The sequence below is a fragment of the Saimiri boliviensis genome, chromosome 2 (genome assembly GCF_048565385.1).
Source record: "Saimiri boliviensis isolate mSaiBol1 chromosome 2, mSaiBol1.pri, whole genome shotgun sequence".
NCBI lineage: Eukaryota > Metazoa > Chordata > Mammalia > Primates > Cebidae > Saimiri > Saimiri boliviensis.
The window spans coordinates 213,980,764-213,993,893 of NC_133450.1; the positions used below are offsets into that span (position 1 = coordinate 213,980,764).

The following is a 13,130-nucleotide window of genomic DNA, read 5'->3' on the forward strand; positions in this document are numbered from 1 at the left end:
ATCCCTGCACATTGCCTCATATTCCTCAGGTGGGAAGGTCACTCGTCCTCACCCTGTTGGTCATTTTTGGTATCTCCAGCTCACAGAGACTCTGCAGGCACTCCTGGATCCTGTTGCCTCTTCCCTCTTCCCCACACCTGTCCCCTTTTGTCTTTCTCAGGGAGTTCTCCCTGCAGGATGACTTTGCAAGGCATGGTCCTTGGATCCTTCACATTTATGGTCTCATTGAATCCTCTCAACTAACCTTCAAGAAATGCACTTTGAGCCTAATTTTCCACATCTGGACAATGGGCTCACACTTCCTGCCAGAGCCCAGCAAGGAGGAAATCTTGGCTGTAGTTGTTGTGGGAGACTTGGGGACAGAGAAGGGCTTTGTTTGGAGACAGCAGCAGGAGGGACGTAGCACTATTGTCTTATGCCCTGTGTCATTCATTGTCCCCATCCGGAAGGTGGCTGGCTTGGGGAAGCTTCCACTATTCCTGATCCATCCCAGTGAAGGATGAATCGGATCTCTAGACAGGCAGGGGAAGACCCTGGCCAGATGCACAAACTTGCGTGCCTTTTGCTTGTCTTTTAGCATCCTTGAATCCCAGGGCCTTAAGTGTTCTTAGACATGTAGACATGGCCTGATTTTCTTGTCCCGTGTTCTCTCAACCACATCACCACTGGGCAGCTCATTATCTCTCTGGAAAGGGGAAGGAAACCAGCATTTGTCTTTCCTTTTTTTTTTTTTGAGACAGAGTCTCCCTCTGTTGCCCAGGCTGAAGTGCAGTGGTGCGATCTTGGCTCACTGCAATCTCCACCTCCCAGGTTCACGTGATTCTCCTGCCTCAGCCTCTTGAGTAGCTGAGGCTACAGGCGCGTGGCACCACCTGGCAACCATTTTTTCTTAATTGTGGTAACATATACACAACATAAAATTTGTCATTTAATAGGCCGGGTGCGGTAGCTGACACCTGTAATCCTAGCACTTTGGGAAGCCAAGGCAGGCAGATCACTTGGGGTTAGGAGTTCAAGACCAGCCTGGCTAACATGGTAAAACCCCATCTCTACTAAAAGTACAAAAATTAGCTGGAAATCGCTTGAACACAGGAGGTGGAGGTTGCAGTGAGCCAAGATCACGCCACTGCACTCCAGCCTGGGTGACAGGGCAAGATCCCGTCTCAAAAAAAAAAAAAAAAAGAAAGGCATTATTAACACTATCTTATACATAAGGAAATAGAGGCTCAAAGAGATAGAAATGTATCCAAGTCTCTTAACAATAAAAGCAGCCTCCTTTACCTGTGCTTACTCTGTACCAAGCACCGTGCTAAGCCCCAAATATTCTTTACCTTATTAAGTTCACACAACTACCCTAGGAAAAAAGTATTATAATTCCTGTTTTATAGATGAGGAAACTGAGGCTCAGAGAGCCAGAGTGACCTGCTCAAAGCCACACTGCTAGTAAGCGATAGATCAGGAATTTAAATGCCAACGTTTCTGGTGGGAGCTCTTTTCCACAATCGCACACAGAAGGTCGCTCTCTTTGTTTTTCTCCCTCTTGGAGAGTTCTTCCTCTGCAGAGCAGGATGCTGCCTCCTGTGGCGCCTCCTGCTCATTCTGGCTGGGGCTGGGGCATCGTAGGCTCTGCCTTCCCCTGCAGCTTTGCAGTGCCTGTGTCTCTCCAAAGTCTTGTACGGATTCCATGGCCCCAGTGTCTGCAGCTGGACTTCCTTGTCTTGCTGCGGACTTGTGTTCGTGCCTGGGCTTCCCAGGGGTGAGTGGCGGGGTGCTGAAGGGGCTAGGACACAGTTGTTTGCAGCCCTGGCTACTGACCCGCCCACTCTCAGGGCCAGTTCCTCCCTTAGAGAAGGGGAGACAGACTGCTAAAGTGGGTCGTAGCAAGAAGGGCCCAGGGCTCATACCCATGGCCAGATCTGGCTGCTTCCAGGGCATGGGGTTAGGAAGTGGCAGGGCCAGACCACTCCAGATGTCCAGCCCTGTGTTGGCTCTGGAAGCTGGGAAAAGGACATGGCTTCAGTCCCTGAGACAGTTGGTCTCCTGGAGGTGGCTTCAGCCAAGCCCTGCTGGCCATCTCCTCAACAGCTGTCCACTCCCAGGGTGGACTTGGCCAAAGCCGAAGCCTAGCCTGGAGCCCTGATGTGTCATGGAGACCCAGGCCTCAGCGCTGGTCTGGTTGTGGAGAGACCTGAGTTCTAGATCTACTCTGCCAGGCACTTATTTTGCTTTGTGACCTGGAAAAGTCATCTTCTTGTTCTTGGTGTGATCATCTACAAAAGAGAAGACAGATTAATGACCACTGCTGCTAGTGATCCTGCTCTGAACAACATACTCCAACGGTCTCACTCCTGTTCCCCAAAAAGTCCTGCAACTGGGCATCACTGTGCCTGTTTACAGATGAGTGACCTGAGGCTCAGAGACGAAAAGTGACTTGCTCCACGTTACACAGCCCAGACCTGAACTCTAGTGTCTTACTGTGAAATCTACACCATCACATGCTGAACGAAGGCCTTTGTGCAGAAACTAGGCTGCTCAGAAAGAAGAGTGCTTACTTTTGGGGAGCTCCTGTGCTTCACATCCTGGGCTTCCTCACTGCTCCATGCTCTGGGTACCATTCTCCCCCTTATGTAGATGAGGAAACTGAGGCCTTGATTGCAGGAGCTAAGTAGTCCAAATTTGAAAACCTGTGTTCTTTCGAGTCCACAGGGCTTGCCAGAACTTTTCCAGGCCCGGTCCAGTTTCACTGGGTTTCATAACTGGCTTCTCTGTTTACTGACCATTGTCCCAATTAGCAAAATCCCTGGCCAGAAGGGCGGGGGCTCCCAGGGGGACCCAGAGAATAGCAGTGAGCCAAAAAGGAAATAGACTCCAAGAGAGGGCTTTCCGTTAGTGGCTGGCTGCCTGGAAAATCAAAACAACAGTGTTTGGAGTAAAGAGAAAAGAACAGGGTTGTGTCTTCCAGGCCTAGCCAAGGCGTTTTTGCACACTGTGGCCAGGGATGGAAGGGGCAGGGGAAGCTGCCTCCTCTGGTCTCTGGTAGCTGTCCTGGGGGGTCCTGCAGACATACAGAGACCAAGGTTACAGAGGAAAGAAGGGCCCAGAGCTGGTTGTGTTGTGGGGGTCCTGGGTCAACTACAGGGGCGAGAGGGGTCCACCAGGGGGTCATGGGCTGTACAGCCCCCATCCTATGGCAGACACAGAGAATCTGCCTACTGTGTGCCTGGAGCTGGGCAGGACCCAGAAACAGCCGAGATCAGAGGTCAAAGAGGTCTCCAAGGTGCAGAGAAGTGCAGAGACCAGGATGTGCTCATGTGCTGAGTTGGTAGCAGAAGGGCTGCCTCCAAATCAAAGAAATCATGCCAGACCTGAATGCCATGTGGCTCAGAGTGCATGTGCCACAGTCAGTGCTGTGCTAAGTGGCCCCAGCCTGGGGATCTTCCACGCCTTGAGCCTGGGCACTCACATCAGGTGTGTGAAAGGCTAGAATGCGTTCCCGGTGTCACCTCCTGCCCTGGCCTGAGAGGTGTAGTGGGGACAGCTGTCCCAGAGACTCCTGGCTGCCGGGCTTGACCTGGGCTTGATTGATTTAGCCTTTTACCTGGAAAGAGCACTGCTGCTCCCTGCCCAGGCCAGGTGTGCCAGGAGTCCTGCTTGGTCTCTGCAGACAGAGCCTGGGCTCTGAAGCCAGCCAGACTTGTGTTTGAATCTCAGCAACACCTCTTTCCAGTTGAGTGACTTGAGCCTCCCTGAGTCTCAGTTTCCCAGGCTGGGCCCGGAGGTGAGGTGGCATGCTGCTGCCGGTGACTGCAATGCCTCCTTCCGCAAGTCAGGGGCCCTGGACTGTCTGATCCAGAAGGGCCTGTAGAGGTAACCTGGTCCAATGCTCCCATTTTACAGATGGGAACCCTGAAGCTCAGAGACTTGTAGGTCCTGGATTTGATTGTACAACCAGTATCTGGGAGTGCTGGGGCTAGGAAAGAGGCTTAGAGTCAGAGCATCAGGTCCTACCCTGTATTTTGCATATGCAGACACTGAAGCCCAGAGAGGTACTGTGACTTGCCCAAAGTCACCCAGGAAGTCAGTGGCAGAGCCAGCCCGGGCAATGGGGCCTCTTCCTTTCTACTGAGGGGTCTTTCTCTTGTACCTGAATTCCCCCATTCCCTTGAACTCATACGTCTTCTTCCAGGCAGGAAGCAGAGTAAGACAATGTCGCCCCCATTATGGTCTCCACTCATCAGTGCCCTGTAGCAAGAGTTTCCAGGGTCTGTAGTGAGGGCTCCCAGATGGCAAGGGTGGGATCTGTTCACCAGGTCTCCCATGCCAAGAGCCTGGGCTCCAGAGCTATATGGCAGGCAAAGCTGCAAGGCCTTTGGGATCATTAATGTGGTCCCTGCGCTGATGGTCAGTGGCCCCTGGGACCAAGGTCAAGTTACAGCAGCCCTCTATTAATTGCCAACCATGCAGGTCAGAGTCACACTGCTCCAGAAGGGGCCGCTCAGCTGGGCAGTTGCTGGCCCAGTTTCCGTCTGGGGGTTGGGTGACTAAGGAAATTTCTTCCTACTTGTTTGAATTTTCCAAATTGTCTAATGAGCAGGCATCACTTTAAGCATATGTTAAAAGTGATTGTTTCTGGATTTGTGTTTTATAAAAAAAAAAAACCAAAACCATATTTGATATACACTTACAAAGTTTCAAACTCTACAGCAATACCTTTTACAATTTTTTTCAGCTAGTATATTGACATTTAATTTACACATCATGATTCACTCACCAAGTCTACATATAGTTCTATGAATTTTAGTAGATTTAATCAGTTGCACAGTCTTCACTGTAATCCAGTGTTAGAATATTTTTATCACTCTGAAAAGTTCCCTCATTTTAACTGCAGTGATCTAGGCACTTCCTCCAGCCTCAGGCAACCACGGCAATGTTTGAGGATGAAATTCTCCTTCTTCCCTTTCGAGCAAACGGCCTTAAAAGTTCGAGGCTAACCCTCTGATTTTTTTAGCACCGTTGTAAAAAGAAGAGGAGCTATACCGTAGCCATTGTTGTACAGTTGCTTACTGCACTCGGAGATCTTCCTGGGCTTACTGCGTGCCTACTATGTGCCAGGCACAATCAGATGTAGCTCATTCTTTTTTCACAGCTGCATAGTGTCCATTGTATGGTGGCTCCATAATTTATTTGGACGTTTGGGTACTTTCCAGTTTTCTTCAAACAATGCTTCAGTGAACATCCTTGCACATATATCTTTGTGTTTGTTGGTAAGTAATTCTGTAGAAAGCGGAACTGTTGTTGCATTGTGTGTTTTGAGTTGGGACAAATTGCTATCTAGAGGGGTGAAACTGGTTTATGCTTCCATCAAGAGCCTATGGGAGCTGTGTGTTTTTTAGAAATAATGTCATCCTCCAAATGGCTAGGGTAAAGGGAGGGCTCTCTGAATTTAGGCCAGGCTGGCCCACTGCAGGCTGGGCAGGCCCAGGCCTGGACTTAACCAGAACATGGAGCCCTGAGAACTCAGACTTCCCTCAGGGGCCCCCACAGACACCGAGATCAAGTTCACACTCTTCAGTGTGGCACACAGGCCTCTGTGACCCCTGCTGCCCTCAGCAGCCTCCTCTCCTCATGCTCCCTGTATTTCAGACTGGACCCCTGGTAATTCACTGGATATGGCTGATGTTTGCCTGCCCTTTGCCTATGTGTCCCCTCCCCGTGGAATGCCTTTTCTTCTTAGTCTCCATTCTCTCTGCCCTTCAAGGCCTGGGTCACAAGTCCCTTTCTCCACAATGCCTTCTTATAATCCCTCCAGCCTGAATGTCTTCTCTGTGTTCCTTTAACCTTTGATCTGAACCACATCTCCCCTTAGGTGGGAGCAAATTGTGCATGGGAGAGGGCAAACTGGCAAACTTCAGCCTGATCAGATAGAGGCTGGACTTCAGGAGGAGCTGGGAAGGGGGACCATAGTCTGTGGGAGGTTGTGGAGAACTGGCATTTACCTAGCTGCTGGCCAGCCTGTTTTCATACCCACAGACCAATCTAATCCTCAACTACTGTCGTCATTTAGTAGATGAGAAAGATGAGACACTGAAAACACGCACCGCGGAGGTGGGAATGAAAGCCAGCTCTCCAATGCCCCAATCTTCTTTCCTGTCACCGCACCAGGCTGCGGGGTGATGGGAGGTCTGGGATACCGAGAACTTAGAGGTGGGGCCGTTGGATTCTGCACAGTGCTGGGAGGGAGGGGAGGGTTTGGAGGAGGTGGGAAGCAGGCCTCCTCCGGTTTGGATAGCACTTTCCCTAACCCAATGACTCTAGTGGGAGGGTGGAGGGATGGGAAGGGAGCTTGGGAATGAGGAGGAAATGCAAACTCTGTCTTTCCCCTGCAGAGTCAATGAATAGTACCTAAAAGGGAAACAAAACAATTTCAAGAAGTAACAAGGGCTTATTTAGAGACATGAAGGTAAACCCTGAACCATCAGCTAAAAGAGGTAGATAGCAGTGGTTGCCCCTGGGGAGAGGTAAATGGGGTGGAGAGGGAACAACTGTGTACAAATATGTGACTTTACGTTTTGATCAAAATAAGACTTTAAAAAAAAACAAAAACTTTTTACAAAGAAGGAAAGAGTCGGCCGGGCGCGGTGGCTCAAGCCTGTAATCCCAGCACTTTGGGAGGCCGAGGCGGGTGGATCACAAGGTCAAGAGATCGAGACCATCCTGGTCAACATGGTGAAACCCCGTCTCTACTAAAAAAAAAAAACACAAAAAATTAGCTGGGCATGGTGGCGCGTTCCCGTAATCCCAGCTACTCAGGAGGCTGAGGCAGGAGAATTGCCTGAACCCAGGAGGCGGAGGTTGCGGTGAGCCGAGATCGCGCCATTGCACTCCAGCCTGGGTAACAAGAGCGAAACTCCGTCTCAAAAAAAAAAAAAAGAAGGAAAGAAAGGCCGTCTTGGGGAAAGTAGGAGGGGGCATCCCAGGAGCAGAGTTCTGCCCCGCCCCTCTGAGTCCTGCTGGCTTCACCTGCCCAAGGGAGCTGGGTCCCCTGCCCTACTGCGGTGCATGCTGCCTGGTGGGGGTTCTGCCCAGGCCCACTACTGACTGAGTTCAAATACCGGGACAGCACCTTTTAGTAGCTGTGTGGAGGTTGCTTCACCACTCTGTGCTGTTCCACCCTCTGTAAAATGGGTTGGCTATTGTCCCCTCTCTGAAAAGGGTGTGCTGATGCCTCAGTGAAAAGCTTTCAAAAATTGTTAGGTCATGTTATTTTTTTTTTCCTGGAGGTGTTAGGTGCGGAGAGGAGGGGGGACTCGCGTGGGTCACAGGAGGCTCAGCGGGGCTCACCGTGGTTCGTGCGTGCGCCCATTTAGCCCAGAACCAGTGCCTGCTGTATGCCAGGCCCCGCGCTGGTGCTGAGTCTCCGCCCTGGAGCTGGGGTGCAGGGGCTGCCGCGCCCTGTTGGGTTGATCCCGGTGGGAACCCAGATGTCTTCAAGATCCGGGACAGATCCCCGCCCCGCGCCCTCCCTGCTGGGCGGTCCCTGGCTTGGGCGGGCTGGGCGGGCGGCTACTTAAGGTCGGTGACCCAAGGCCCCAGCTGCCGACTGGGTCCTCTGCGGCTGTCGCCACCATGGCTCCGCACCGCCCCGCGCCCGCGCTGCTCTGCGCGCTGGTCCTGGCGCTGTGCGCGCTGTTGCCGCCGGTCCGTGCGGCCACTGCGTCGCGGGGGGCGTCCCAGGCGCGGGCGCCCCGGGTGCAGGCGCCCGAGGTGAGGGTGAGTGCCCGGGGGGCCCCGGGGCTCCCGGAGTAATTCTCTATTGTAAGTTCTTGCAGATACAGCGCTAGGAAAAGGGGAGTAATTCAGGTCTAGAATGGAAAAACTGTTTTGTTGCTTTGTAAGTATCTCTTGCTGCTTCCGGGGCTCTGGCTCGCAGATGAGGGTGGGAGCCTTGGGGCTCTGGCTGTTCCCTTCCAGGAGGCTAACCTCACCGTGGCCGGATTTCTTTTCCTCTGTCCCCATCTGACATCTTACCTCCTGTCTCCTGATTTCTCCTTTTCCTTCTCTGATTTCTTCTGTCTGCCTCACTTCTCTCCTTTCTCTTCCGATGTCTTCCTCCCTTTCCGATTCCTTGTTCGCATTTGCTCTCTCTCCCTCCCCAGTATTTCCTTCTTCCTTGTATGATCCCACCTCTGTCTGCTTATTTCTTTTCACCTTTCTGCTATCTTACCTGTCTCGTCTGGTTTCACCTCCTCTCTCCTGTTTCCCTTGTGTTTTCACCCTTCTGCCTGAGTTCTCCCCGCCTGGTTTCTCGGACTTTTCCCCTCTGACTTTTACTCCCACCAGATCTCTTCTCCGGCCAGAGGTGACCTGCACCTGCTGATTTTTGTCCTTGACTCCAGCCTAACCCTCCTGCGTCCGCCCCAGCCCCAGCCCCAGCCCCAGCCCCAGTGCATGTCTAACGGCCTCTCCATCCTTAACCACCTCATCTCCAACAGCCTCCTGCAGACCCCAGCGCATCCTCTTCTCCTCTTCCAAGAAATGAAATTTGCGGGTGGGGTGTTGCGGGGCAGGAGGGAGGAGGCAGACAGCGCAGGAGGCCACTTGGGCTCAGCCATTTGGATCCTTCCTGAGGGTATAATAGGGATGGGTGCAGAGAGGAGAGGGGGCTCCCGTAGGCCCCAGGAGGCTCGGCTGGGCTCGCCGAGGTTTGCAAGTGCATTCATTTAGCATGCACAGAGTTAGCGCCTGCTGTATGCCAGGCCCCATGCTGGAAATCTTTCCACTTCAAAGAGCAAAAGCAAACAGGCTGTGTGACCTTGGGTCCATCCCCTCCCCTCTTCGAGCCTCAGTTTTTCTATCTGCAGATTGGGTTTGGATAATGAGCTCTCAGAGAGCCCGTTAGTTGTAGTAGCCATCGAAGATGCTGGAAGGGACCAAGCTGAGACCCTAAGAACCCCTAGATTTATTATTGCCATCTGAGGGGTCTACCCATAGTCCCAGAGCTTGTGATCCTGGAGCCTGTGGCAATCCCTGCTACGCTGTTTCCTAGCTGGAGGTCCCTGACAGAGTCCCTTCACCTCTCTGTGCCTCGATTATCACATCCAATTGGCAATAAGAAAAGAAGGGAGGCTGGGTGCGGTGGCTCACGCCTGTAATCCCAGCACTTTGGGAGGCCGAGGTGGGTGGATCACCTGAGGAATTCAAGACCAGCCTGACTAACATGGTGAAACACCATCTCTACTAAAACTACAAAATTAGCCAGGCGTAGTGGTGCATGCCTGTAATCCCAGCTACTCCGGAGGCTGAGGCATGAAAATGGTTTAAACCCAGGAGTTGGAGGTGGCAGTGAGCCGAGATCGAGCCACTGCACTCCAGCCTGGGTGACACAGTGAGACTCTGTCTCAAAAAAAAAAAAAAAAAAAAAAGAAAAGAAGGGAACAGGGAAGTCGAGCCCTCTGTGCCCTCCATCACCAGAAAAAACCAATGGCAGTCTGGGTAGGAGAGACAGATGCTGGCTGTGGCACAGGATTTGAAGCATAAAACTCTTGCCCTGTTTGCTGACTCATTGAGACAGGGCACTCAGAAGGGGATAGGCTTGCCTGTGGCATTGGGAGAGCAGGAGGCTCAAGTGAGATGCTCTTGGTGCTAGAAACCACCCTCCCTCGTGCCTGGGGTCCCTCCCTGCTAGGACCCATACCCCTGCTCAGGCTCCACCCTGTCTCTTCCCAGCCCAGCAGCATGGTGGTGGAACACCCTGAGTTCCTCAAGGCAGGGAAGGAGCCCGGCCTGCAGATCTGGCGTGTGGAGAAGTTCGATCTGGTGCCTGTGCCCACCAACCTTTATGGAGACTTCTTCACGGGTGATGCATACGTCATCCTGAAGACAGTGCAGCTGAGGAACGGGAATCTGCAGTATGACCTCCACTACTGGCTGGGTAAGCCTGGCCCTGCCCAGCCCCGCCCCAGCCCCCATTCTGAACAGTGCAGATCTTTGAGGCGTGGTCCCTAGGAAGAGAACTTATTATTGAGCAACTAGTATGTGCCAGGCCCTTGGCTAGTGGTTCATGCCCCTAGACTCTAGAGCCAGCCTGGTGGAATTCACACCCCTGCTCTGCTCCAACCCGTGGTCTGCCTCTGCCCTTTGGCAAGTCATTTGATGTCCCTGTGGGGTGGACATGATGATAGCTCTGCACTACCTCACAGGAATGTTGCGAGGGTTAAACACTTTACTATGGCACTTAGAACTGTGGGTGAATTGGAAACCCTGGACCCCTCCACAACCTCCCTGGCCCAGCTCCAGGCATTCCCCAGTTTGCCCTTCAGAGTCAGGAGCCCCGAGTCCCCACCACACCTCTGCCATGTGATGCTGCAAGTCCTACCCCCTTGCTGAACCTCAGTTTCCTAATCTGTGAATTGAGCTGATGCTCCCAGTCCCAAGTTCACACTCAGGAGGGCAGAGAATGAGCGTAGAGGAATGTGACAGAGCTGGGAAGACCCTTAGAGAAAAATGAGGTCTATTGTCCCATATTACAGATGAATTAACTGAGGCTCACGGAAAGTAAGGTCTTGCTCAGCTTCTACAGCTAGGCCAGGGCAGTGCTGGGGTTTCTCCTCCTCCTCCTCTTCCCCAGGGGTCTGGGATACTTCTGGGAAGCCAGACTTATACTGCTCTGATGTCCCCTAGGCAATGAGTGCAGCCAGGATGAGAGCGGGGCAGCTGCCATCTTTACCGTGCAGCTGGATGACTACCTGAATGGCCGGGCCGTGCAGCACCGCGAGGTCCAGGACTTCGAGTCTGCCACCTTCCTAGGCTACTTCAAGTCCGGCCTGAAGTACAAGGTGGGTTGGGCCCCACTGTGCTCGAGCAGTATGGACAGGTGCACCAGTAACAGGGCTCACGCAGGCGCATCTGTCTTTTGACCTTGTGATGCAATGGGCAGACCCATCAGAGGTCAGGCTTTGGAGTCAACCAACATTGGGTTTACATCCTGGCTTCTTTCTAGCTGTGTGAGCTTGGACAAATCACACTGCCTTCCTGAGCCTCTGGTTCCTTATGTTAAAATGGGGAGAAGAAAATTCCCCATAACTTCATAGTGTTGTCTTCCTGGCCCCAATAGTAAGGAGTGGGCCAGAGGTGGAAATCCAGTCCTTGCAGGCCCTGGAAGGCTTTGGTCTAGTCCCGTTCCTGTACCCCTTAATTCTTAGGGCCTTGCCAACAGAGGGCCTCGTGTTAGGTATCCGATAGAGCACTGTTAGTCACATCCCTCTTTCTGTTCACTAGAATCCCCTTTGAACTTGAACTCTTAAGAGTCTATACCAAGACAGAGCTCTTTTGCCAAGCTCCTAGCCAGGTGGGGCTGAGCAAAGCCAAGCCGGGAGTTCCAAGGGACTGTACCCTAATATGCCAGTGACTTCCTACAAGCCACTTGACCTCCTTGAGCCACCCTTTCCTCTCTATGTGACTCTGGGCCTGAGAGCCAGTTGTACCTGCCCGGCAGGGCTGGGAGAGGAATCGGTGCGGGGGTGGCTGGGAAATGCCTTGCATGGGGCTTGGCTGTCTGGAAGGGCTCTGGGAACACTGCAGTTTACAAAGCTGGGGTTTTCTTTGGTCAGGAAATAAAAGGGGGATCACAGGCCTTCAGAACCAGGTGGGTCTTAATGTCAGAGTCCAACTCTCTCATTTTACTGGGGGAGAAAGGGAATTGAGACACAGAAAGTCTTAAGCAGTTGGCCCAGAGTCACACAGCAAATTGGTGCCAGACCCGGGACTAGAACCCAGATGTCCTGACTCTCAGCATTCTTTCCACTAAACCTACATATCCCTAATGACCAGGGTCCTAGGGTAGGGTTCAAGCCTATCTGTGCTGCTGATGTGCTGTGTGACCTTGGACAAGTCACTGTTCCTCTCTGGACCTCAGGATCATCTGTGTCAATGGAATGGTGACCCTGTCTGCCCTGGTGAGGCACAAGAGATTGAATGATGGGAAAGTGCCAATGAAACTCAGATAGCAATGGCCAGGGTGCTGGGAACCACAGTCCAGGGCTGGGTGGGGCTGGGCTGGATTCCCTGGAGTCTGCCCAGCCCGCTGTGTGCCAGTTTCCCCTTGCACTGAGCTCCTCCTGCTGAGCTGTCCAGCTCTGCCTTCTTGCCACAGCCCTTTCTGGGGCCTTGATGCCTTGCAGAAGGAGAGGTAAGAAGTTTGGGAGCCAGGCTCCTGAGCTGGAGAAGGACCAGGTCTTTGCAATTTCTGGAGCAAGAAGTGGAAAGAACGCTTGTCCAGGAATCAGAGAGACTGGGATTCAGGTTGCAAGGCCACCTCCTGTAATTGCTGTGAGACTTCGGGCAAGTCATGTATCTTTGGGCAGGTGTTGTCACTCATTCCCCATTCATCATTCATTCAACAAATATTTACTGAGCCTCAGTAACAGCTGCATCTGCTCATTGTTGCTACATCGTGGCAGACACGGTGCTGGGAATGTAGATTACCTCATTTCAGCCTCATAACTGTCCTGGGAGGTAAGTAATTCCAATTCCATTTTATAGATGAGGCTGGAGGCTCAGAGAGGCTGCTGTAAACCCAGGCTTGTGTTCCCTTAACCCTGCCAGGCCCTGTGCTGGGTGCTGGGGTGCCCAGGGGAAGAAGGTGGGTCCCTGCCCTTGAGAGTGTCCTGAGGAGCTGGGGAGACTGGCAGGCTCACGAAGAGCCAATCCATTGCCTCCCAGTGGTGGGGTGACAGGTGGGATCCCAGGGAGTGCTTGGCTTTGGGAGGGGTTCAGGGATGAGACAGAGGAGTAGCTGTTTGCTAATCTATCTTGTCTTAGTCACCGTTTCTTAGGGCATAACCCAGCAGTCTAACATGGTTACAAATATGAGAGCTCTCATAGACACAGGAAGGATGATTTTCCAGATCAAAGAATGTTGCAGAGCGGGTCATAGGCTCCCCAGATTATTAGGGATAAATAAGGATAAGAATCCCTACATATGTTAAGCCTTGGCTACTCATTTAATTCTCCCTATAGCCTTTAGGGTGGGCAATGTTCCCATTTCATAGATGAGGAGGCTGAGGCTCAGAGGAGTAAACTAACTTGTCTAAGTTCACACAGCTAGCAAAAGGTACTTATCATTGAACACT

General features: G+C 52.4%; 1 protein-coding gene across 8 annotated transcripts in view; it reads left to right on the forward strand.

Annotated features, from left to right (window-relative positions):
• The window catches only part of GSN (gelsolin), a 66,688-nt gene that overhangs the window by 26,509 nt on the left and 27,049 nt on the right, over positions 1–13,130 (forward strand). For 3 of the 8 annotated variants that reach the window (XM_039474707.2, XM_039474708.2, XM_074395270.1), the window contains 2 exons: positions 9,727–9,931; positions 10,681–10,835. In XM_039474707.2, the coding sequence (XP_039330641.1) occupies positions 9,736–9,931; positions 10,681–10,835 (351 nt within the window). In that variant the 5' untranslated portion in view covers positions 9,727–9,735. Of the gene's footprint in view, positions 1–5,245; positions 5,265–7,582; positions 7,771–7,820; positions 7,892–9,726; positions 9,932–10,680; positions 10,836–13,130 lie in introns of those variants that run through there. The other 5 variants (XM_039474705.2, XM_039474706.2, XM_074395271.1 and 2 more) reach the window with 5 other exon arrangements.